The sequence below is a fragment of the Anoplophora glabripennis genome, unplaced genomic scaffold, assembly GCF_000390285.2.
Source record: "Anoplophora glabripennis isolate ALB-LARVAE unplaced genomic scaffold, Agla_2.0 scaffold1272, whole genome shotgun sequence".
NCBI classification, from domain to species: domain Eukaryota; kingdom Metazoa; phylum Arthropoda; class Insecta; order Coleoptera; family Cerambycidae; genus Anoplophora; species Anoplophora glabripennis.
In genome coordinates, this window is record NW_019426005.1 from 2,417 (window position 1) to 27,243 (window position 24,827).

The 24,827-nt window shown below is 34.7% G+C and overlaps 3 protein-coding genes across 3 annotated transcripts in view; 1 reads left to right on the top strand and 2 right to left on the bottom strand.

Moving 5' to 3' along the window:
• Nucleotides 1-9,766: 9,766 nt before the first annotated feature.
• LOC111693096 lies at nucleotides 9,767-10,975 on the bottom strand. Its single transcript, XM_023457235.1, has one exon. The coding sequence runs from the start codon at nucleotides 10,973-10,975 to the stop codon at nucleotides 9,767-9,769; it is 1,209 nt and encodes a 402-aa protein (XP_023313003.1).
• Nucleotides 10,976-11,152: 177 nt separating this feature from the next.
• Nucleotides 11,153-11,923, bottom strand: LOC111693097. Its single transcript, XM_023457236.1, has one exon. It carries the CDS (start codon nucleotides 11,921-11,923, stop codon nucleotides 11,153-11,155), a length of 771 nt encoding a protein of 256 aa, XP_023313004.1.
• A 2,291-nt stretch (nucleotides 11,924-14,214) lies between these two features.
• LOC108915365 (nose resistant to fluoxetine protein 6-like) overlaps nucleotides 14,215-24,827 on the top strand; it is a 50,447-nt gene continuing 39,834 nt past the window's right edge. The window contains exon 1 of the mRNA XM_023457237.1: nucleotides 14,215-14,289. Coding sequence (XP_023313005.1) covers nucleotides 14,215-14,289 — 75 coding nt within the window. The remainder of the gene's footprint in view (nucleotides 14,290-24,827) is intronic.

Genomic DNA, 24,827 nt, shown 5'->3' on the forward strand with positions numbered 1-24,827 from the left:
TATTTCTTAAAGTTTTAGTCAAATCGATATACTGGGTGATAGTTTTCTCTGGTTACCTCTCCCATTTAGCGGTCAAAACTTTTACAGTGGTCGTATTTGTTTAAAGCGGGCGGCAACATTGAAAAGGTCGTTTTATTTTAAAAAAAATTGTATCCCTTGAGAAAATCGTCTACAGAAAGTAATTCTTGAGGAATATGGCATTATTTACAGGTCTGTACGTTTCGGTTTGTATAGCGGTGTCACGGATTTAAAACTTTGAGTTCAGTAGGCGATGAAAACAAGATGTCGATTGCTGTGGCTATCAGGGAATGTCATTATTGTCGTGTTTCTTTAGGATTCTCATCACTCTACACATGCAATAAATTATGAAGTATCCGCAGTGTATCAATAAGTCAATTAAAAGAAGTTGTAAATTTTCATAATTTGCAGTGTGGAGTACCTAATGAGAATACTAAAGAAAGAGGGCAGCGGAGCAGTGTGCGACTGGCATATCTATACTAATATTATAAAGAGGAAATATTTGTATTTTTGTATGTATGTATGTTTGTTACGAATAAACTCAAAAGCTACTGGACGGATTTCGATAATTCTTTCACCATTAGAATGCTACATTATCCCGGAGTAACATAGGCTATATTTTTTATATCCCAAAATGTTTAAAATAAATGTCCACCCGTGCGAAGCCGGGACAGGCCGCTAGTTTTAAATAAAACAATAATAATAAGTCACAACTAGATTTATTTTCATAAAGAATGTAAAATTATATTGATTGAAATCATTTCTGGCAAGAAAATAAAATATTTAACAAAAAAGCAAAAAATATTATCAGTATTTTATGAACAAACCATTATTTGTTTTAAAAATATTACCGAAATTGTTCAAAAACCGCACCGTTATTTATTAATACACAAGATACATCTTTAGAAACAGAATTTGAGGCTTTTCTCACAAAACGTCTACCAATATTGTCAAAAGCTTCCTGAACAGCTTCCATAAGAACCTCTAGTGTCCGATAAACGTTATCTTTTATTGTCCCCCACAAGAAAAAATCTAAAACTGAAAGATCAGGGCACCGAGGAGGCCATGCGACTGGTCCATTTCTTCCAATCCATGAATTGGGAAAAACTTCATTTACATAAATAAATTCGCACAGGGAGATGATTATTCGGAGGTGCACCATCGTGCTGAAAACCATGAAGCATAGCACGATCCTCTAGGTTTAATTCATCTAACATATTCACAAACTCGTTTTGCAGAAAGTGTAAGTAAACTGCACCAGTTCGAATAGTCCAATTAACTAAGCCTTTAAATCGAAATTTTGTCAACTTGGCTGAATTTTTGATATGAGTTAGTTTAAGGTATATTATAACAATAAGTGAGAGTAATTTTTTGTTCAACCCCCGGCCAAGGGTGGAAAAAGATAAAACAAAGGGCTTTTTCAAGATAACTCAAAAAGGGTAAGAGCTAGAAAAAAAAGTTTTTCATGAAAGTTGTAAAGCAGACAATTCTACATAAAAATGGTCTCTTAACTTTTTCTTGTACTATTAAAATTAACAGAGTTAGGGAGGCTAGAAGTTAAGGGAAGATTTCAGAAATTTAATTTTGTTAAATCATTAAAATTAACGATTAAAAATTTGATTTTTTGTTATAACTTTCTTATTAAAAATTAAAAAATATATCTATTTCTCTGAAAAGAAAAGTTACATATTTTAGAGCAGATTGAAAAAAAAAATTACAAAATTCAATCATTTTTCTGTTTGTTATGATTTTTTTTAAATTTCTGAAATCTTCCCTTAACTTCTAGCCTCCCTAACTCTGTTAATTGTAATAGTACAAGAAAAAGTTAAGAGGCCATTTTTATGTAGAATTGTCTGCTTTACAACTTTCATGAAAAACTTTTTTTTCTAGCTCTTACCCTTTTTGAGTTATCTTGAGAAAGCCCTTTGTTTTATCTTTTTCCACCCTTGGCCGGGGGTTGAACAAAAAATTACTCTCACTTATTGTTATAATATACCTTAAACTAACTCATATCAAAAATTCAGCCAAGTTGGCAAAATTTCGATTTAAAGGCTTAGTTAATTGGACTAGAATACCTTGGTAAAATATTGTCCAAGAATTCTTGAACGAATAACACTGCATGCACCACAAATTAAATCCGAACTTAATTTGCTTTGTACAACATGATGCGGATTTTCTTGCATCCAAAGATATTACACATATTTGTAAATCATGTACAAAATTCTAAATGCCTTCCAGAGTCACCATCGTGCAACGTCTGTGATACTGATAGTTTGTATGGGTGAAATTTATGTTTTCTTAGTACACTCACGACAGTTCTCTGCGACGTACCTGCTTCTAATGCAATTTGCCGTGTTGAAATTGCTGAATTTTGTACACAAGCTAGTACATTTACTTCCGCAGCTTCATTTTCTCTGTTTTTGGGTTTACAGAAAGAACCATATTGTTCCAAATTGTCATACAGTCTTCTAAATATAGGTAGACTAGCTGTTGACGATCGAAATATTGCTGTGCAACTCGAACGCAGTTTTTATCACAACGAACATAACACTTAATAATATCACTCTTTTTCTCGTTTGAAAAATTCATTGTCCTTGGGAATTAAAACGACTTTTAAGATTTTAAGAAAGAAAAGTAACTGTCAAATAATGCTACAGTAATTAAAAGCGGTGTCAGTAAACATTTCGATTGTTTTCACAGCCATCTATGTCTGCGAGCAATTGAAAAGTTAAAAATGGCTGCAGTTCTCCCATTTTTCAAAATAACCATACCAAATATTATATCGTTGGAAAGCATAAAAAAAGAAATATTTTTCTAGCTCATAGATAATTATGGTTTACATTTAAAAAATCTTATTAACACTGTACAAACCTGAAACTTTCTAATTTAAAATTTTGTTGTAAAATATATAGCAACGGAGCTACACGCTTCTGAAGGAATTAGCCGAATTCGGATTTTTCCAAATATCTAGTCAGCCATGACGTTTCTTCAAAAAATAAAAGTATCATTTAATAAGGATCATAAAACTGCACATCTTTTCTCATTTAAGCTTTTTTGTATCTCTGCTACTTTCCCAGATCCCTACACTAAACATCGAAAAAAACTCACCCTGTATTTTAAATCCTGTATTACCAGTCGTAGATATAACACTTATAACTCGACTTATAATTACACAGGCCGACAAAAATTTTAGAGACGTGACCCTACCTATCTTTAGTAAAATTTTCCGCTGAATCCGAAAATGAATAAAAAAAATTCTGACGTATGAATTCTAACCACACACCCTCAATTTCCCTCAAAAATTTAAAAAATCCAAACTGGCCATCAACCTAATTTTGATAAAATTCGCTGAATCCAAAATGGCAAAAAAATTTTTGATAAAATCAGTAAAACCATGTTACGGGCTTAAATTTTATTAGGTTAAATTTTACATTTTTATCACTTAAGGACGTTCGATACATCTCTTGCGGGGCAGGCGGTGCGGGAGAGAACCCTATGCTTATACACGGTAGTTTCGTAATACCAACCGTACATAAATTAATTTGAGTGAACTAAATATAATATATACGAATGAAATTTATACAATACATATTAGCTTGCATATATTTTTCGTGTTTAATGTACGGCAATTCACTTTTTATTTGAATAAAAGTGTCTATTTATTCATTAAGAGCATGTAAAATTATGGATGAAATCTGGCAACATTGTTATGGCGTGGTGGTAAAAGTTGGGACAACTGTAATTACTGTCAACTTTGCGCTTATTCCGTAAACATGAATGAACATCCAAGGTACAAAGGAAAAGTAATGACTGAAAAGTAATATAAAATGCGTATGAAACAGAACGTGGATTGATGAGAAAAAAGTAAAATGTGCAAACCGAGAATCCATATGATAACTATCAAGAAGTTCAGTATATGATAGTGAGACGTCGACTTGTCAAATTGAAGATTATGACAGAACATCTATACTGTTCGTTTTGCAAAGAGATTCTTTCAATTTTTGTTTCAAACTGCTATTATATTCCATTAGATCACGAAAAATGTATTTAATATTAATTATTACTACATATGTTTTCGACTGGAATAATTTTATAGTCTATAATCGAGCTATTCAAATATAGCGCGTCAGTCGAAACGTTAAATACAGCGTACAGTGTTGCCATATTTCCTTTCATTGGATCACATGTTTGTTCAAATTTGTCAAAACGTTATATATTAATTCCATTATCTCAATAATTACATTGTAAGTGCATATTTTTATTGTTTTAAAATGTTTAGTAATATGTAATTCTTTAATTACAATTTTATTTTCCCGATCCTAACCATTTTTAAGAGTAATATTCACGTTTGATTAAAGTTTTTGCCCCAACTCCCATAAGAGCATAATTTTTAATATAATTTTTCAAAAAAACTACATTGGCAATCGATCTGATATTTTTACACGAGACAGTATGCATATTTATTAATAGATTTCAATTGCTTCGAAAACTGTCTTACCATTTTTTTTCGGTATCGAACCTCATTAAATTGCAAGTTAACTATAGATTTCTGTATCCTGGCATATTCAGAGTGAACCAGCCTGTCCCAGTTGCCCTGAAACGAGAAAGATTTAAAATTAATACCGTTGGTCAACGTAAACAAGGATGTTATCGTACTACCTTATTTATTCTTGTGTCCATTTTAAAAATACTACAAATATTGTTCTTAACAAGGGAAGTTTCTCATTTTAATTTAATAGCAGCTACAGATTTATTATTACTTCGTTTTCAGGTTATGCATTCTAGACAAATATTATAGGTTAATTCATGGTTATATCTGAAAAATCCCACTAATTAGCACTTGTTCACTGGTTAAAATTAATAATTTCTTACCTTAAAATGCTTATTTTTCATTAACATCATTCTTCTGTCAAACAAATGTCAGTCAAGTTAGAACTAAACTCCTAGATAAATGATACTGAACTGAAGATAGGAAACTTGGAACAGATTTCGTGGTCAGCAACAGCGCTAACTGTTGACAGTTTCTCCAACTTCTATTGCTTTCCTTTTCTAGGAATTATCGGTAATACAGTGAGTTAAATTACCTGTAGCCGGTAAGATGCAAGCGCCATCTAGTTGTACGCTCTACAACTATATACCTACCCAATATTTGTTTTAGGTATTCTGCCGCCGCTAAATTTAAAATTACATAACAAATCTCACCCTACACAGATCACTCAAAAATTGGTTTTGTAAAATAATTTTCACGTAGATAATTTATGTCACCATGAGAAAATAAGTACATTTGATAAAAAGCATTAAAATCACTCATGCATTAAAGACACTTTTAAAAGCTCTAATAGTCTTCCTACTTAAAATAAGAAATAATTTTGATACTGTAACTTTTTGAAATGTTTGTTGAAAAAATTTCAAATTTCAAATTTCAGTACATATTTTGAAAAAAAAGAGTGAAAATGATTATAGAGCAGCTATCAGTGCTTTCTATATTGTATTAGCTTTCACGGTGAATAAAAAAATATTACAAGTAAATAATTTTACTAAACCAATCTTTGATTAATTCTTGTAATAGAGATTTATTATGCAACTTTAAATTTTTCGTTGTGTTGATATCCATAAAAAACTACCTACCTCTGATCACTACAAACTTTCAGACATTTTTTATTTAAAAAAAACAAAAAACAAAACATTTTATTATTAATAAAAAATGTGATTATATGATGATCAGACATTATTATGTTATATAAATAAATGTGAATGAAATGTCTAATAAAACACACTAAAAACAAATAAAACACACACCAACACTCGCCACATCTAACCAACAATAAACAATAAACATGAACAACAGGAATGACATGTAAATCATGAAATGATTCATAATTGCAATTGTCAAAATTGGTATTCTACAAAATCTTTATGGCGACATCTATAGACTCTTTCTCCAACTTGTATATCCATCTTAAGTCACGTAGTTCCCAGTTTCCCCATATTTTCAAGTATAAGTTCTCGGGCCCTGACTAAACTTCCCTAAGTCTTCCTTTTTTATTTAGGCCAATCTCCGCCCACGCCGGCAAAATTTCTGGTATTTTCCTTCCTGTACATGTGCTTGATTGCAAGTCCACTACCGCTTAGCGGATTTCTGGAAGGTTTGGGCTCGTTTTTTTTTGTCTTGAGGAATTGCTGACAAAATCTCAGTAGTTTTACTGGATATAAGCCCTGCTTGAATTTTGCCATATTTCTACTCATTGGCCACACACCAACCAAGGCCAAACAAATAGATCGGGATATATTCCGATCCAAGTGTTCCGATCATCTGTCGTACACTAAGGTATTGGCTTGCAAGCCACCGGAAACCCTTATATAGTTATATATCCCCTCTGCTTGTCTCTGGCTTGCTGCTTGAACTCCTTCGATTCTACCACTTCTCCCTGGCATGTTCACTCTGCAATACCGCATGGCATGTACGTTACAGAAAGACATACTGTATATGGGGACCGAAGCTCTATCAAAGTAAACCAGCACCAGTGGGACCTTGCCGTACCATCCTAGTGGAACCAGAAGCCTCCACAAACAGATAAGCCATATTTAAGTTTTGCCTGCTTACTGTCTTACTGCTTATTTCGCTCTAACATTTATTGCTGTTGTTTGCCCGTCTTGTACTTCACACGTATGCATGACTCTGCCTGCTTGCCTTTCTAAAATACAGTATTTTGATATTAGTATAATTTGCGCACATGTAATTTGTGTACGTATAAGAGAAACGTTTAGTATTCTAGTCCTTTCACTTACCTGCTTTAAGACTTATATTCTGGGTGCTGTAAACCAACCGTTAGCGCTGATGGGTGGGTCTATTTACTTCATAGACCTTATAAACTACTGGACTCGCCCAACTGTCATTTTACCCATATAAACGGCAATCGCTCAGACGTGTGCGAGAGAGATGGAGCTAGTAAGGGCTTAAGCTTCGTTCACAGAATTCCGACTGCAACGCGCTATATTTAATTCGACCAATCAGCTAGCTATACTCGATTCCTTAACCTTTTTTTTCTGTTGGGCCGTATTCAAAGACTTTATAAAAATAATTATAGAGACTAAAAGACAAAAAAATTTTAATTTTTTCCAATAATGTAGGTATGTAAAAGGGTTTATTATATTGCTATCCTAATTACAGTACAATATTTGTATTGTTTTAGCTATAATATTCCAAATAGTTTTTATAATGCCTTCTTTATGTATTTCTCCATTTATTTTCTTCATATCGTAAACTCGATCGGTCAACATTACTGCAAGCTCTTGTGACGTAGTTGTTCCAAATATTTCATATTTTCTTGCTTTGCAGAACTGCATAAATTGAAACTATGCCGATGCTTTCTTCGTTCAACATATTATTTGAAGAGAATTTTTGCTGGAGCACATTATAAGCACATTTCAGTTAAAACTTTTTCTTTATATTCGGTTTGATGTTAAATGACATTTTATTTTGAGGATGACGGAAATAATTTAATCTAATATGTTGTCATCAGAGACAGCTCTACATGGTCAGTCTTTTCAAAAAGTTGCAAAAAGTATAAACATGTTGGTACCGTCATAACTTTTTTCCTACCTATGAAATTTAATTTTTTCTCCACTTAAACGTCTCTTTACGCAATTTATCTCAGAACACGATTTCACCATATTTAGTTTTTACGAATCTTTCACATACACTAACTCACACAAAAATTCAAGAAATCAATCAATAATGTCAATACATGACATTTACTTCAAAGTTTGTTTACAGCATTTTGTACCGGTATACCCGTCTACCATCATTTATTTTACCGGTATTTGCCTCAACTAGCTTCATCTGCCTTGCACACATCAGCGCGATTGACCTCTCTTTCTAGGGCCAGTCCATAGTTTACTAGGTCTATGATTTACTTGCTTGGATAGGTATTTATAAATTTATACTTATTTATACTTTGTTATTGAAAATTTCATAACAATAACATAACCGTACCTTTGGTTATATTACTGTCAATATTGCTGTAGGATACGTTCGATTTCAACCAGTGCGGTAGGGCGTTCAGTTACGCCGAGCAACTGGTGCAGTTGGGTTGAATAAACCCATGTTAGTAATTTGTTTTCCGCGTGTTTTTTTTAAAGCCTTTTCCCGTTTTGTATCATGGAAGGTTGCCTCGCCGTTGAAATACTACCCGTATTTCCGGCCTAGACGGTTCAAAATAAAGGACACTCTCGGCTCATTAAAAACTGGACATATATTTTAACATTACCCACTTCAATAATACATAAAAGGTTGCAAAAATTTGGAAAACGCCTTTTTAAAAAATAAATCTACCCTAACAACGTAAACAACAACAAAAACTATTTATATTTTAGGCACATCAGTTACGACATTCTCCCACCTGAGCAACGGTTCACATTATGAAACGTTTCTTACAAAAGGGAGTAACAAGATGGCTTAACTATAATACAACTACTATAACTACTAAGAATACTAATCTACATAACGAGTGATTATTTTTATCTCTCTACCACTCCGCGTGAAACGCACATTTTGAACGGGTACTCTGCTGTATACACTCCCGCACTGTCATCACTTTCCTCATCTCCTTGATGAGCTTGTTATCGGCGACCAGGCAGTACCTGCTGTTGTGGGTTTATAGGTTCAGAAATTCCAGAGTCCCCCTCAACGATGCATGCATTATCCGCTACTAGTACATTCTAGGGAAAACAAACGCTGCACCGCGCGAAGTAGTTCGCCTCGTACAGTCTTAATCCGCACTAACCGAGTATACCCGTTTGGACCCGGTATTAATTCTATAACACGTCCCATTGGCCATTCTACGCGTTTAAGATGATCGTTTTCGACTAAAACAACTTCTCCTAATTTAATCGGCAAATTAGCAGTCTTTTTAACAAAAACTTTTAATTGTCCAAGGTATTCTAGTCTAAAACGTCGACGCAGATGGTCTCGCAATCTTTGTTGATTTCGCGCACTATGCATTAGAGAGTTCCGATCTATCTCGTCAATATAAGGCGTGCCGACCTCGTCTTGGTCGCGCAAAAACATAGCCGGAGTGAGCGCTGTAAGATCGTTTGGGTCATCTGAAATGTAGGTTAGAGGTCTAGCGTTCACGACTGCTTCACATTTACACATCAGGGTCAAAAGTGCTTCATAACGAAGATTTGCACGTCCAAGAACCCGACGAAGTAATTGTTTTATCACATCACGGCGCACCGGGGAGATTAAAACCCCAAACTATGTGTTGCGTCGATGTTTCGCGAGTAATTTCTTCCCAGTTTAAGTTTGAGAACGCATTTTCTGCACCTTTAAAGTTTGTCCCATTGTCACTGTATATTACTTTTGGCCTACCACATCCTGCGACAAACCGGCGAAGAACCTGTAGGAAAGTGGCGGTAGACAAGGACAATGTTAACTCCAAGTGAACGGCCCGATATATGGCACAAGTGAATAAACAAATCCAAGCCTTCTCTCCTGATGCTAGGTATAAAGGACCGGCAAAATCCACACCGACTATTTCAAACGCCACAGCATCTCGCACTCTGTCGACGGGCAGTGGGGGCGGATCTACCGTAAACGGTTTCGATGTAAATCTCCTGCAAATAACACACTTCTTCAAGAGTGATCTAATAATGCGTCTGCCTCCTAATAACCAAAATCTTTCACGCAACAGGGAAAGCAAACCTTGTGTTCCGACATGGCATGATCTTTTGTGCGATTCCAGTATCAAATTGTTAACCACAGGTGCCTTGCTGACAAAATGATGGGAAATCTGTAATTATCTGTATCTTCTCGATTGAATACTCTTGATTTCAGGCGTATTATTCCTGTTTGATCATAAATAGGACAAAGACCGCTAATTCTCTTATCATTGATATTGGTAAAGCTTTCTGTTTGGACTAGTTTAAAAATAAAATTTTCAGCAGCATCTAACTCGTTAACTGACAAGTCTCCTCTTTGTATTTTGGCGGGATACCTAACGTTGTTTAAATATCTGAATACCCAACCTATCAACCTGACGGTTTTGGTAAAACTACTGAAATAAGATAGATGCCAAAAATCGGAATGTTCTGTATTTACAAGTACTGTAACTAGCTTCTTTCTTCGTTCTCCGGCGATCTCTTCCTCATTAACAATCGGTCTTTCGGATGGCCAATCTGCTCTATCTTGATACAACCAACTAGGACCCTCCCACCATTTCGATTCCAAAAGTTGGTTGGGAGAACAACCTCGTGATGGAAGATCTGCAGGGTTATATGCTCCGGGTACATGACACCACTGTTCTGCTGGAGTCAATCGTCTGATTTCATTAACCCTGTTCCACACAAATGTTCCCCATTCCTCCTGGCTCTGAATCCATGTTATAACAGTTGATGAATCGCACCAGAAAAAACAATCAAAGTTGCTTGTAAGGTTATCCGCAACTTGCTTATAAAGTCTAGCAGCTATTGTTGCTCCCATAAGCTCCAAACGCGGAATTGTTAATTTTCTCAATGGCGCAACCCTAGATTTTGCAGCCAATAAATGTATGGATACATTTTTATCCTTTTCGACTCTGCAATATACCACTGTAGCATATGCTTTTTGGCTGGCATCGCAGAAGACGTGGATGCTCAAGTTTTGTACATCTTTAGAATCGGTAGAAATCCAACGAGGAATTTCTACTTCGAGAAGATGTGGTAATCCTGTGAGCCAATTTCGAAAAGCAATTGCGACTTCATCGTCAACCGGCGTATCCCAAGGTATTTGCTTTTCCCACAACTTCTGCAGCAATAATTTTGGTACCAATGTAGTTGGGGCAGTGACTCCTATAGGATTAAATACCTTCTGTGACATGGATAAAATCAATCTTTTTGTGACAGCTGAATCATCTGAAGCAGATTTAAAAAGATTGTCATTGATTGTCAACACATCTCGTTTAGTGAACCATTTCATTCCGAGAACAGGAACACTGAAATCTTCACAGTCCGAATTTACAGAAAATTCCCAGCCTCTCAAATCGAACTGACCTTCCGCCACTGCAGATATAAATCCTTTTATAAAGTTATTCAATTTATGCTTATCTGGTAAACTCGTAACACAGTTGTCAACATAAAAACTATTGGATAATCTTCAAATGGTTTCCCGAGAATATTCAGCGTCCATGCTTCCACGATTATCCATGCATTTTTTCAAATGGTGTTCGATTGTCATTCCAAGTAAGAACGGGCTACAGTTGACACCAAACACAACACGTCTGTGCCTATAAACAAACTCTTGATCCTCCTTATCAATCCAAAGAAACCTTAAAAAGTCTCGATCCTTCTCATGCACACTAATTTGCAAGAATGCCTTTTTTATGTCTGAAATGACACCGATTTTAAATTCACGAAATCTGAGTAATAAAGAAGGTATCAATTCAATCAAATTAGGCCCTTTCTCCAGGCACTGATTTAGAGAAGGACTGTTTTTTTCTTGTGCTGAAGCATCGAATACGGGTCTTATCGCGGTGGTAGAGCCCTCTTTCAATATTGGTCGATGCGGCAAAAAGTGACCATAATTTTCTCCTTCAACTCGCTCGATTATACCTTGGGATTCCCACTCGCAGAAAACTTGATCGTAGCGTTCGGTTAAGCCATCCCTCTCTAATTTGTGCATAATAGCTCTTACCCGCTTTCTGGCAACACTGTGACTCGTTGGTAACGGGGGATGTCCTTCAATCCATGGTAACCGAACCTCATATCTCCCCTCCATGTTTATGGTAACCGTTTGAAGAAACAAGTCCTTCGCTGCATTAGCCATTTCTTGTTTAGTTTTCTTTTCAGTGGGTTCATGTATTCCCAGTACATCAAATTGCCACAAATCTGCGATTGATGGATTTGCAAATAGAGACAGAACAGTCATTGTCTCATTGGATCGAATATTGGACGCTGAAACTCGGCCCATTACTCCACCCAAGATTGGTTTCCATTGCAGTCAGTTCACATTGTATTTTATGGAGTCTCCCGGTGTACAATGACCCAATAATGTCTGTTCCTAACAGAAGTTCGATAGTGCCAGAGTTTTCTGAATCGCTGATACTAACCCCCAAACGTTTAAATTCTTCCATCCAGGGACCATTGAAAATCGGAGCGACTTCGTTGCATATGTATGGTTGATCTAAAGCTTCAAAATTCTTCGTGTACTTCCCATTAACCATAGCAACATCATAGCAATAATGCATATGGGTAGACATCTGACCGCCAAATAGACAATGCATCTTTTCAATTCACTTAGGCTTCAAACCAAGCGCTAGTGCTGTAGTTTTCAATATGTATGATCTTTGCGATCCACTATCTATCAAGGCTCTAACCTTTCTTGTACCAGTAGCTCCTTTTAAAGTAATTCGCAGTGTCTGTAAAAAAACTTGTTTACTTGTTTGATTTTCATAACTTGATATCCACGTGCATCCTTAGCTTTGCACCATCGGATTCTTGCTTGATGCTAGGTAAGCTTTGACACATCAATGGTGCGTGTGATTGTCCGCAGACAACACACCTCAATCGACTGCGGCATTTTCTTAACTGATGTCCAACTTTTAGGCACTTGAAGCAAGCTTTCTTTTCTGCTACAATGTTTTTCTTCGCGGCGTAACCCATTTTTTGAGCTTTGAAACACATATCGCTACTGTGACATCCAGCACAAAAGATACACTTGGCAACACAAGCATTTAGCAGCCCAGCTGCTGTTGCAGTTGAGAGATCTTTTGCAGACTTCTTTTTATGATCAACACTACTGCCTGACCTAACAGAATTGTCTAACAAACCGAAACCTTCACTTGCCAAGCAGATCTTTTGTTCCTTTTCTACTTCAGCTCGTAAAAACTCATAAGATTTTTAAGTTTAATTTCAAGTGCAGCATCCGCGGTTAAAGACAAAGTAGAATCGGCACCGTTTTGAGACGAGTTATAAGATGAACGCTGCCAAATTCTTAACAAGTCCTGCGTCAAACATGACTCAATCAGTGGAAAGAGCATTGCTGCATATTTATCCGAAGTTATTCCTACCGTTTCAAGCGCTCTAAGTTGTGTCTCGATCTCATCGTAAAGCTTGGAGATATCTGATTTCTGGGAAGACCTTGTATTACCCAAAATTAGTTTTAATAACTCCCTGACATGTACTTCAATTTGTAGATCGTCCCTATCAAACCTAGCCTGCATACATTCCACAATTTTGTCATAGTTTTCTCCTACCACAGGAAAACTCTCTACAAGTTGCCGCGCCCTACTGCCCGGTATTGTGGCTTGTATTAAATATTCGATTTTGTCACTACTGTCTATATCGGGATCCTCACGGACCTTTCTGAACTGTGACCAAAACCCTAACCAGTCTTTTACGTTACCGTCATAATGTTTAAATTCGATTCGCGGGAGTTTAAATTTGCGCTTACCTTTTCCACTTTCCCCTAGATGCGTAGAATGCCCCGAACTTCCTGATACCAAAGAGATCATATCATCTACCTCCGCAGTTGCGTGTCCCGGCTGAAGCACCTTATTACATCTCAGACGTGGATCGGTGAACCTTCTCTGGTAGGCGTCACTGCTGTCAATTTCTGACATAAGCTGCTCCTCCGTAGCACTTTCCAGCAGGGCCTCATAAACTTGATTCTCACACGCATGTAATTCATCGAATTTCCCTTTCAGACATTCCCAAGAGATTTCTACATCACAGTGCACAGGTTTGTCAACCTGTAATAGAGTGTCTAATTCGTTGGCAACTTTGGTGAAACTCGCCCGAAGCACTTTCCTATGTTTCTTCTTGGCTTCCATAGCGACTGTCGGCTCTTGTACCATTACGAATAGACAATAACAGAATTTATGACCTCAAAGGGCACACAATGAAAATGGAAAAATATCCTGAGTTTTTCACTCACCGAACTGTCAGGTCCTGTCACGGTCGCCAAATGTTGCCTCGCCGTTGAAATACTACCCGTATTTCCAGCCTAGACGGTTCAAAATAAAGGACACTCTCGGCTCATTAAAAACTGGACATATATTTTAACATTAGCCACTTCAATAATACATAAAAGGTTGCAAATATTTTGGAGACGTCTTTTTTAAAAAAACATCTACCCTAACAACGTAAACAACAACAAAAACTATTTATATTTTAGGCACATCAGTTACGACAGTCATCATATCTATAAATTTTTGTAAAATGTCATCTAAATCCACAGACTCGTCTAGAATCCTATTGGAACTATTAAAGGATTTTACGTCGCAAGTGTCACGGGTTTGTAGAATGTATTTTGCGAACGTTTCCATGTTCACTTTTATGGATTTATGAACATTAATGACATCCTCCAACAAACTTATTATTTTAGGTTTCACTTGACTAAAAAACTCATTAAAGTCTGTATGTTTTGATTCACTATACACCCTGTAACTTATTATTCTGCACTTAAATGCCGTATTAATAATTTGAACGCCATCAGATTTTGGAGTACAACACAATGTTTTATGTTCCAATGATCTTCGATGCGCATGTATTTGATTCCTGGGTATTTGCTTATCACAACATTTAATTGTTTGATTGTTCGCTGATTGCTCATCATGTTGTAATTTCAACCGTTTTGCCATAGGTTCACTGGGAGTACAAGATTCCCTTTCATGGCGACGCAAGTTGTCACTACGCGTAAAGGTTTTACCACAGGTACCGCACAAAAGCATATTTCCTTTTTTTTTAGTATATATCACTCTGAGATCGTTATTCACAAATGAATTTCATACATACTCCATTCCTTATATATACAGCGGTTCAAGCATGCGTTGTATTCATTCCAATATCACCACAATATCAAAGCCAAATTCTCAAGGTGACATTCTCAAGCAATATTTATCTCTAACATTTAACGGAATATATTTAAAATCAAGGTCAAATAACATGCTGTATGTATCATTCGCGCCANCAGTACCAGACATCGTGAAACTTCATTCCAAGTTCCTAAACCTAGAACTACAAAATTTACAAAATCCTACTATTACCTCGGACCTAAAATGTATAATTTATTGCCAGAAGATATTAAATCTTGTAAATCATATACATCTTTTAAAAAGCGTCTAAAAATATTTTTGAACGAAAAGACTAAGCAAGATATCTCAAATTTATTAAATAGCATGCAATAAATTTTAAAATCATACTTAAAAATATAGTCCCCTTGCTTTTCCTCATTATTATCTTTCTTTTTCCGGAAAACGAAAGAAAACATGTTTTGTTGTTTACTTAATTACGTATTTGGGTATTTGACATAAATGTTAAATTAATATTTGTGATGTGTATATACCTGTATGTGTATTTTGTATTAATTGTAAAATCTTAGTTGTTAGACCACGCTCAAGGTTCGCCTTATGTGGAAATTATTTATTTACTTGTAAATAATATTTTACATATACATTGTAAGTATTATAATAGTAAGTATTATTATTATTATTATTATTATTATTATTATTATTATTATTATTACTAGAACTTTTCTTATTTCTGCTTTTTCCCTCTCTTTTATGTAAATACTGTCCGTTGGACTGGGTACTTTTGCAGGATGAAAGCAAACATGATTGTGTAATGATACTAATCCAGCATCCCAGTCAAGACCGTCATGATTTTCTATTAACCATAATGGTTGCTTCTGTAACTGCGGGGATAACATATGAAAGGAAAATGGTACTTTAAATAAACAAGTAGCGGTATATCTTTTCTTAGCACTCAGTTCCTTCACTATTTACTATTGTTTTGGATTTCCTTAAATGTCTAACACTAGTGGAATATTTTTAAATTCGCCAGGTGTTTCAAGACAGACGCTTTTAATCAATCAGTGTCTCTTCTTAATTCTTTAAGTTTTTCTATGTACTCTTGAAAGATTTTTCTATACCTAGGGATCATTTTATTCTAACGTAGTACCTCGCGTCAAAATCATTAAATACTATTAAGCAATATAACCGCAATAACCGGTTTATGAATGAACCTGTCTAATAAATGTTTGTCATGGGATTGTAGCGGAATAACCTACCTATCTTGAAAAATTAAGCAGTACACAGTAGTTTCATTAGGTACGTTTTCACTCATTTCCAGTTCTATTCTGAGGTGTGTGCTATAAGTGGTTTTTCCTTTCCTGTTTCATGTTTCGTAGTATTTTATATAGAATCGCATATATATTTTCTTTAAAGTTTATAAGATCGGTGTAGAGATATCCCTCAGAATTTAAAAACGCCATAATATTTGTGAGATTGACATCATTAAATTAATCATAATAAAAGTTACTTATTTTTTCTTACCTTTCTGGAAAGCTACAATAATATGGCGTGGAGTTTCTAGTTTAGTGACTGTTTTGACAGGCCAAGTACGTCAAAAAGAAGTAAATTCAAAATTCTAGTCAAAAATCAAATATATACAGGGTGATTCATTAACAATGGGAAATCGAAAGCTGAAGATACTACACGTGAAATGGTGACCATTGGCGCAAACATGCCTTATCCGAAAGTTCATAGTTTCGGAAATACAGGGTGTTGAAAGTTAAAATTTTAAATCGTTTTTTTTGCGATTATTCTGAAAATATGTAGGTTAGGAACTTGAAAATTTGTGAAACTATATTTTTTTAGGCGACGAATAAGATGCGTGTTGTAATTTCAGCATTGCTCATAGAGGGCGCCACTTACGACCAATTTTATCGAAAATTTAGTTAATAACTTTTTACCCTGTATATTTAACGTGAAACTTGATTCAAAACTTGAATGAGCTATCATTTTTCCATTAATTATGTACTCTTGTGTCATTTTGGTATCTCGATCCGTTTTCGAGAAAAATCGATTTAACGAACACTATGTTTTGATAATATGAGAAATTAAAAAGCGAAACAAACCAAGTGTTTCTTCGTGTTATTACAACAATTAACAATAAAACAAATAAAATACGTAATTATGATTTAAAGTAATTGTTCGAAGAATCCACCGTTGACACTGATACACTTTACACGTTTACCTGAAATGATTTGTTAATAAGAGATGGGTTATTTTATTTTTATGCAAAATTTTAGTTATTTTTTTAATAGTCAAATTTATAAATAGATTTTATTTCATACTGTTCAATAGTGAACCATTTTTTAAATTATTTTTAGGACAAAAAATGGAACTTTAAAGTTCTAGGACGATAAAGTAAAAGTTCTAGTACTTCAAAGAAATTTCTATGGTAACCCACGTATTACCATAGTATAAATAAATACTATTTGATTTTTTAAATAAAGTCATACAAATTGTATGTACCATGGACGAAAAGTAGCTTTAGAGTACTCGTAAATTTTTACGGCCTCGACTACGCTTTTGCCGTAAAAATTTACTAGTACTTTAAAGCTTCACTTTTCGTCCTAAAACATAAATATTAATCAAATTTGTAAAAATCGAATTTACCGCTCAAAGTAGCGCCTTCTTTTATTGAATAGCTTCAGTAACAGATCAGGAGTAATTGTCTACGCTAAATGCGAAACTTTGGATCGCATTCACCTAAGGCGCTGCTATCAACTGTGTGTAAAAATGCTGAGTAATCAGTTTCTATTCTAGAGGGTGTTCTGTAGTACAGATGAACAAAAATAAAATATAGTGATAAAATAGTGCAGAACATGTAACTAATGCCTTTATATTATCTGTAAAAAATTAAATCTGATACCTATAAGAGAGTAAGAGAGGTCAATGAACACCAAACAACATTGCATTCTTCTTATCCGATATTGCATTATTTGATTTAAGTTCGACCAGCGCTATACAGGGTGATTCAAAACTTATTCGAAAAAAATTGGGAATTTTCAACGTACATGTACAAATATGGTAATGCAAAGAAAAATTAATATACGCATACACTGAAAACTATTTGAAGGTATTTAATTGCACGCCGCTGGAATGCAAAGAGGTAATGTCACATATTGCAAGAAAAAACCTCCAAAGTTCTGTGATTAAACCGAGACCCGCGCAAAACTGATTTGCAGCATTTTTACTTTAAAATAAACTTCAAGATAGATAGATCTGAGCAAAGTAACGTGTTTTTAAAATGAATAAAATTTTGTTACACTAATTTTGAAGAAAAATTGCTATACTTGATTGATTACCGTTGAGTGAGAAATACTATTTCCTCGTTCAACGCTATTACAAACATGAAATTTAGGTATAAAAAAGTAGCACATACCTTATTAAAAGCTGCTCGAAATTTTGTCCCTCGTCGCGCGACGTGTACACACATTTGAGCACGCCTTATCCAATTTTGCCGTACTAAACCTCCTGGTTGCTGTTCTTGTAAACGCAGCAACACCTCATTTTTTAGATGACCCCACAAAAAGAAGTCAAGAGGGTTTAAATCGGGAGATCGCGGAGACCATGCTACCTGTTCACCCCGTCCGTAATCCGTGCACTTTATGGAGATAATATCGAACATCTAGCCGAAAGTGAGGAGGTGCCCCATCATGTAAAAACCACATGCGTTGTCGGACGGGTAGGGGTACATTTTCAAGAAGGGCGGGCAGGTCATTGCGAATAAATTCGAGATATTGTAACCCATCCATAAGATTGGTCAAAATGAACGCTCATCAACAATTCCTGTCTAAATATTCATTGAAAAACGGTATTGGAAGTGATCCAGTTCAATTGTGTGCGGATTTTCGAGTTCCCAAACGTGTGTATTGTGTATGCCCTGTATTACATTTCGAGTAAATAAAGCTTCATCTGTAACTAGTACATCGGCAGTAAATTGGGGATTTTCAGCATTTTGTTGCAATAATCACTCACGAAAGTTAACTCGTGGATAATCCGCTGGTAACAGTGCTTGAAAACGCTGGATATGATAGGGGTATAACCCTTGAGTATATACACTATATAGTCAAGGGTACAACTGAGTTTCGTATAGTAAGTGTCACACTCTGCGAGCAAAGAAAAGAAGGAGGGAATGTATTATGACGTGGACGCGACGGAAGTGCAATAAAGTGGTTTATTTAGGTGGGGGAAAACATAGCATTGGCGCAGTTACATTACTATATGTTGTAAATAATAGGCATATAGTCTATTAAACTTTATTTAGTGGTTATTCACGTACCAGCTAATGTAAAATGTCTCTATATTATATGTGTTGTACAATAAATGTAAAGATCTATGGATATGTAGTCTTTATGGGGACACGTCTGTATCCTTAGCAGTTACGATTCTAACTCACTATTCTTAGTTCCACACAGGACAACAGGCACTAAAGTAACTGACCGCATTAATCCGTAGGTATAGGGTCCTTGATCCCTGGAAGGTTTAATCGAAGCATGCCAACACTATATGAAGGGGTTTGTCAACGTTTTTAATTAATTAATTATTTATGGTTCAAACAGTATACAGTGTGCAATTCCTTGATGACTGAAGTTAATTTAAAAATACGCTTCTTTTGGAACCCTGTTTTTTTCTGAAGTTGTCGTATTTGTCGAGATTTCATTAAGTTGATGGCAGATAAATTTCTTATCTGTCGTCGTAATTTAATTTTTCGAGTTGTATTATCCCCTAGACTATCCCCAACTGATGTTCGTTCATGTGAATGCTCTGGCTCATCGTTTATATTCATAGGGTCAGTATTACTAATAGTAGGTGCAGGTGAGGACAAACCAGCCTGAAAACCAAGTCTTGCTTGTTGGGAGACTTCATTAATTTTGTCCTACAAACGATAAAGATTTTGTAATACCGAAAAACAATTCATGATGAGTTTAATTTTTTGTTTTACTTTATATTTATAGGTTCCAGTCACATTTAAGTCTAGTTTCAAAATATGAGTAAATTGTATTTTATATTTTTGTTTTATTTTATATATAAAGCTCATCACAGAACTTATATTTTTATAACGACGCTACTGGAAGAGTGGTTTAAAACAAAGATGGCTGCCTTTCATCATCAAATTTAATTGAAAGATTATGCTGCCATTTACATATTTAACTGAAGTAAGTTAAGTTAAGATTTCAAGTAGGTACCTATATTCTTTAAAAAATAAAACTTTTTTTTTTGAGTTGAACAATTTACCGATGAAACATTACTCCAACTTTTCGAGCACTATGAGACAAACCGTATAAAATACCATACTGAATTTGTCTATATTACTTATTCTAATACCAAATATTATTTATTACTAATCACTGTAAAACACAAATACACGTAAGCCTTAACTTCAACAATGCACAAATATCACCATTATTTCAGCTGTATATATAAACAATAGCCGCCATGAAATGACCTGCACAATGTTGCTAATTCAATGGTCGACTTCCGTCAAGTGAAAAACTTACCACCACTACCAATACATTCCCTCCTTCTTTTCTTTGCTTGCAGGGCACACTGTTGATTGGGATACTCCAGACACCTGTCTAGCAATCTACCTTGTACTTATTCGGGGATTTTCACGGAGCATATTCAACACTTGTTCTTCAGCTGCTAAAATACGTTGTGGTCGCCCGGGGCCACGACCTCGTCCAAAATTTACACGTAAATTACCACAGCTGTAAAAGTGTCATGATTTGGCGTGTGTGCATTGCATTTTCTTTAACTTCACCATAAATAAGAATCATCCATTAACTCAGCATTGCTGTATACATGAACAATTTTGAAAATTTTGACATCCTCGATAAAACAACAACACTACTGACTTCGTTCGTTTACCGCATAGAGAGCATATCCCCACTCCAACCCTATTCACCAGGCACTATCAGATGCCACTGAAGTACATGGTTATTCATTTTACCTCTCTCAACTTTTTTATTTTTTAAATTAGACAAAAATAGTTATAATAAAGTTGCAGGGAATCTTTCTATAAATTTAATGAATTTGTGAAAATAGAAATTACACAGTCCGGCCGTTCCAGATACGTACCGAACTTGTATTTTTTTTAAATGAAATACCCTGTATATTATTCTATTTTCGGAATATCTGCTTCTTCCTGAATCCAACGGTATATACAAGGTGGCCCAATTAAAACAGTCCACCTGAAATATTTTCATTGCAATATTTTTTTCCGCAAAACCCCGAAACAGGTCGATTTTGCTTTCAAGGGGGGCATCTTTTGATCATAAATTCATGGATGTAAAGTCATCCCCCTAAACAGGGTGGCAACCCCCTCAAGTATCTTAAATGACACGGGATATTAAGTGGCACATCATTTTAAAGGTATTTCAATTCTCTTTACAAACGTGCTGAATTTTGTTTGTTCTATCTTAAAATTAATGTAAAAAACCAGAAACCTGTTGGAAGTATCGGTGAAATAAATCGAAAAAAAGACTTAAAATAGTAATAAAAAAACTTATCGGTAATGAAACTGTAAAAAATGTGGTTTATCATCGAAGTCTTGATAAGGTGATGGGTTTTTTTAGAATTTGACATGTAGTTCTGTTTCGATTTTACGTCAATCAGAATTGTCTAGGTAGTGAAATCCATTGATTTATTATTATTTTGAAGTTTCGTCTTCAAATATTCGAGTCGCTCCTGCCTCGGTTACGCTGTTATCTTCGCCTCGTCTATGGCGCTGAAGAGGGACCGGCCCGCGGGGCGCTTGGTATAATGAATATAAATGAAGTTAATAGTAGGGAGGCCTCCCAAAAATGTTCTACGAAAAATATGAAACAATATAATTTTAAACGCTGTACCTACCTAACTTCTTAGATCTCTCAATAGCCTTTCGAGATGCAAATTGGCTGGCAGTTACTGGACAAGATGATGTTGATGTCGTGGTTAGCAATTTTTATTGCTATTGTCAATAATATATTTGATGCCGTTATTCCTAAAATAGATATTTCACGATTTGGCTCTAACAAGTATCCGCCATAGTTTACAGACGAAATTTAAACCCTGATAAGAAAAAAAATCAATTTAGTAAATTAAAGTCAGTCAGAAAAGAACTAAAAACTTTTTTAAGTATATTAAAGATAAAAAATCGTCATGCTCCGCTGCATCAACTTTTTGCGACGAGAATATTATTCCAGTGGAAGAAATTTCTAATTCATTTGCTAAGTACTTATTTTTCGTCCGTATATTCTGACTAATCTGCGACCTACGAATTCGATAGTAGTATATTTTCAGTTCATTATATGTCACGCGTAGGGCGAATTACTGAAGCAGATTATGACTTATCCATGAAGAAATTAAAACCTAAATGATCGGCGGGTTCCATAGGCATACCGCCGTATGTGTTAAAGGGTTGTTCAGAATATCTTAAAAAAAACCTCTACCATTTATTTATAATTTAATTATAAAACACAATAAATTTCCTAATCTACGGAAAATTTCAATAATCCGTCCAATGCCCAAGTCAGGCGAAAGTCAAATATTCAAGATTATAGGCCGATAGCAGTCCTTCCTGCTCCTGCTAAAGTATTCGAACAAACACTGTATTTTCTATTATGGAACCATTTCAGTAGTATCGTTAGTTCAAAGCAACATGGTTTTATTCCAAAACGAGATACGTCTACCAATTTATTAACTTTTACACACCATATCTTGGAGTAGGGAGTTGACCATAAGGTGATAATAAATAAACCTTGCGCGTGTGAAGTAGCCGACTTGTTGGTTGCGTCGATAGTGTCATATCTTCAAGAGAGAAAGTTTGTCGTGAAATATTGTGTTTTTTTTCTAACGAGTATAGACCATGTCCAGGTGTCCCTCAAGGATCTAACTTGCGCCACTTTTATTTTTATTTTTTTATTAATGACTTGGCTAACAAAATTCATAATTGAAGTTGTTTGATTTTTGCAGATTACCTGAAATGCTACAAGCGTACTGAATGCCCCAATGACTTTATATCACTTCAAGCTGATATTTACGAGGTTTATGAATAGAGTCGAACCAATAAACTTGGCTTTAATATCTAACAATGTCTTACTATATATTTTACACGCAATAAAAAAACAATATTTTTTCGATATCTAATGAATGGGATGGAATTAAGCAGGCAGGATTATGTTAAGGATTTAGGTGTAACTATTGATTCCAAACTGTCATACAAATTGCACATTGAAAATATAACTGCGTCAGCTTGTAAAGCGTTAGGTTTTGTATTGAGGGAATCGAAAAATTTTAATTCGATCATTTCATTATAGGTATAATAGTTTAGTTTGGCCTAAACTTGAATATGCTTCATTGATCCCTCCGTACCTAGAATATATGCAGAAAGTATAGAAAAAGTACAGAAAAAATTTCTAAGATTCCTTTATTTTAAGAAATATAATCTCCGGATTACAATTTTACTCGGAGTGTTCACTTATGTAAAGCGAAATATCAATTCACTGTACAATCGGCGTGTTATTGCAATACTCCTGTTCGGATACAAAGTACTAAACTCCCTTATTGATAACCCGTACTCGTCCTTAATCTGTTTCAATATTCACCCGAGAAATACTAGAATGCACGACTTATCCACATCCCCACTCGTAAGACTACCCAATTTGTAGGTACCTCTCCTGTCGCTGTTCCGTTTAATCAACCAGGTTACTAGTAAATATTACGTGAACCTCTCTAATTCCTTTAGTTCATTTATAAAATCTGTAAAGTTTATATATTCATTTGATAATTTATGATAATTTGTTATATATAAGTATGTACTGTCTGCTGACCGTTGTATTTATTTTGTAACTTTGTTGATACGCCTAGGTTATTTATCTTCATGCTGTATTACTTGATTATATTATTTTCTACGTTTTTAAGTTCCTTGTAATTAGCCATTGTTGCCTGTTTGGATAAATAAATAAATATTGGAAATGTATTTTGATAGTTTTCTTTATTATAAATTATTTTTTTAACTTACTTTAACTTATTCTTGTTTTGTTTTTCTATTTCGTGTTATGTGTAAAGTGTATTTGTCAAATTTTGTTAGTGAAAATTACACTAGCAGACAGTAATAGTTTCTAGGCTCTTATTATAAAAATATGTACTGTTCTAACATAGCGATTATATCAAATTAAAAATTAAAAACAAGAAATGGTGGAGGCGATGCTCGATGTGCACTGTGACATAAAATCACAAATATTTCCTAAACTGTTAATTTTACCGAGTTGAACCAAAAGGGTATTATCGTTGGCAAATTCTTCAGGGAACTTATTTTTGATACTGGCAGATTGCGATTGTCATCTATGTAAAAATTCTGGGTTGTTAACCATTGGGCATAGTCAGTCCCTGGCGTTCTGGACATAATGAAGTTTCACTTACAACATCAAAAACAAGCTGTGCGCATGTGTTACCGATCACGAAATTTGCATCATGCTGAAGTTAATGGTTTAGAGACTGCCAATAAAAATAACTTTTTATTTTCACTTTTGAGGGACCGCAACTTGTTAACGAAGGCCTATTATTTTGACCTCATCTATTTGTACTAGACTTTTTTGTATCAAGGACCGGGACATCCTGTATACTATATTAATAAAATCATCAGTTAGTTGTAAAATTATAAAGTTTTAAAACTAATGAATTGGTTCAAATATCAGGCTTACCTCAGAGCTCTGTGCTCGGCCTCATATTGTTTGTTCCCCATATTAATGAATTATTATACATGTACAATTGTACATACATGTTTAATAATTAATTAAGGTACGTACCTATTGCATACAGACAAGTAAAAATTTATGCTGAAGTTGACTTGCTACAGGACTTTCCCCAGTTTCCTCATCTCATAACTGCATAAATACCATGGAATGTAATTTAAATAAATAAATAAATAAATAAATAAATAAATAAATAAATAAATAAATAAATAAATAAATAAATAAATAAATAAATAAATAAATAAAT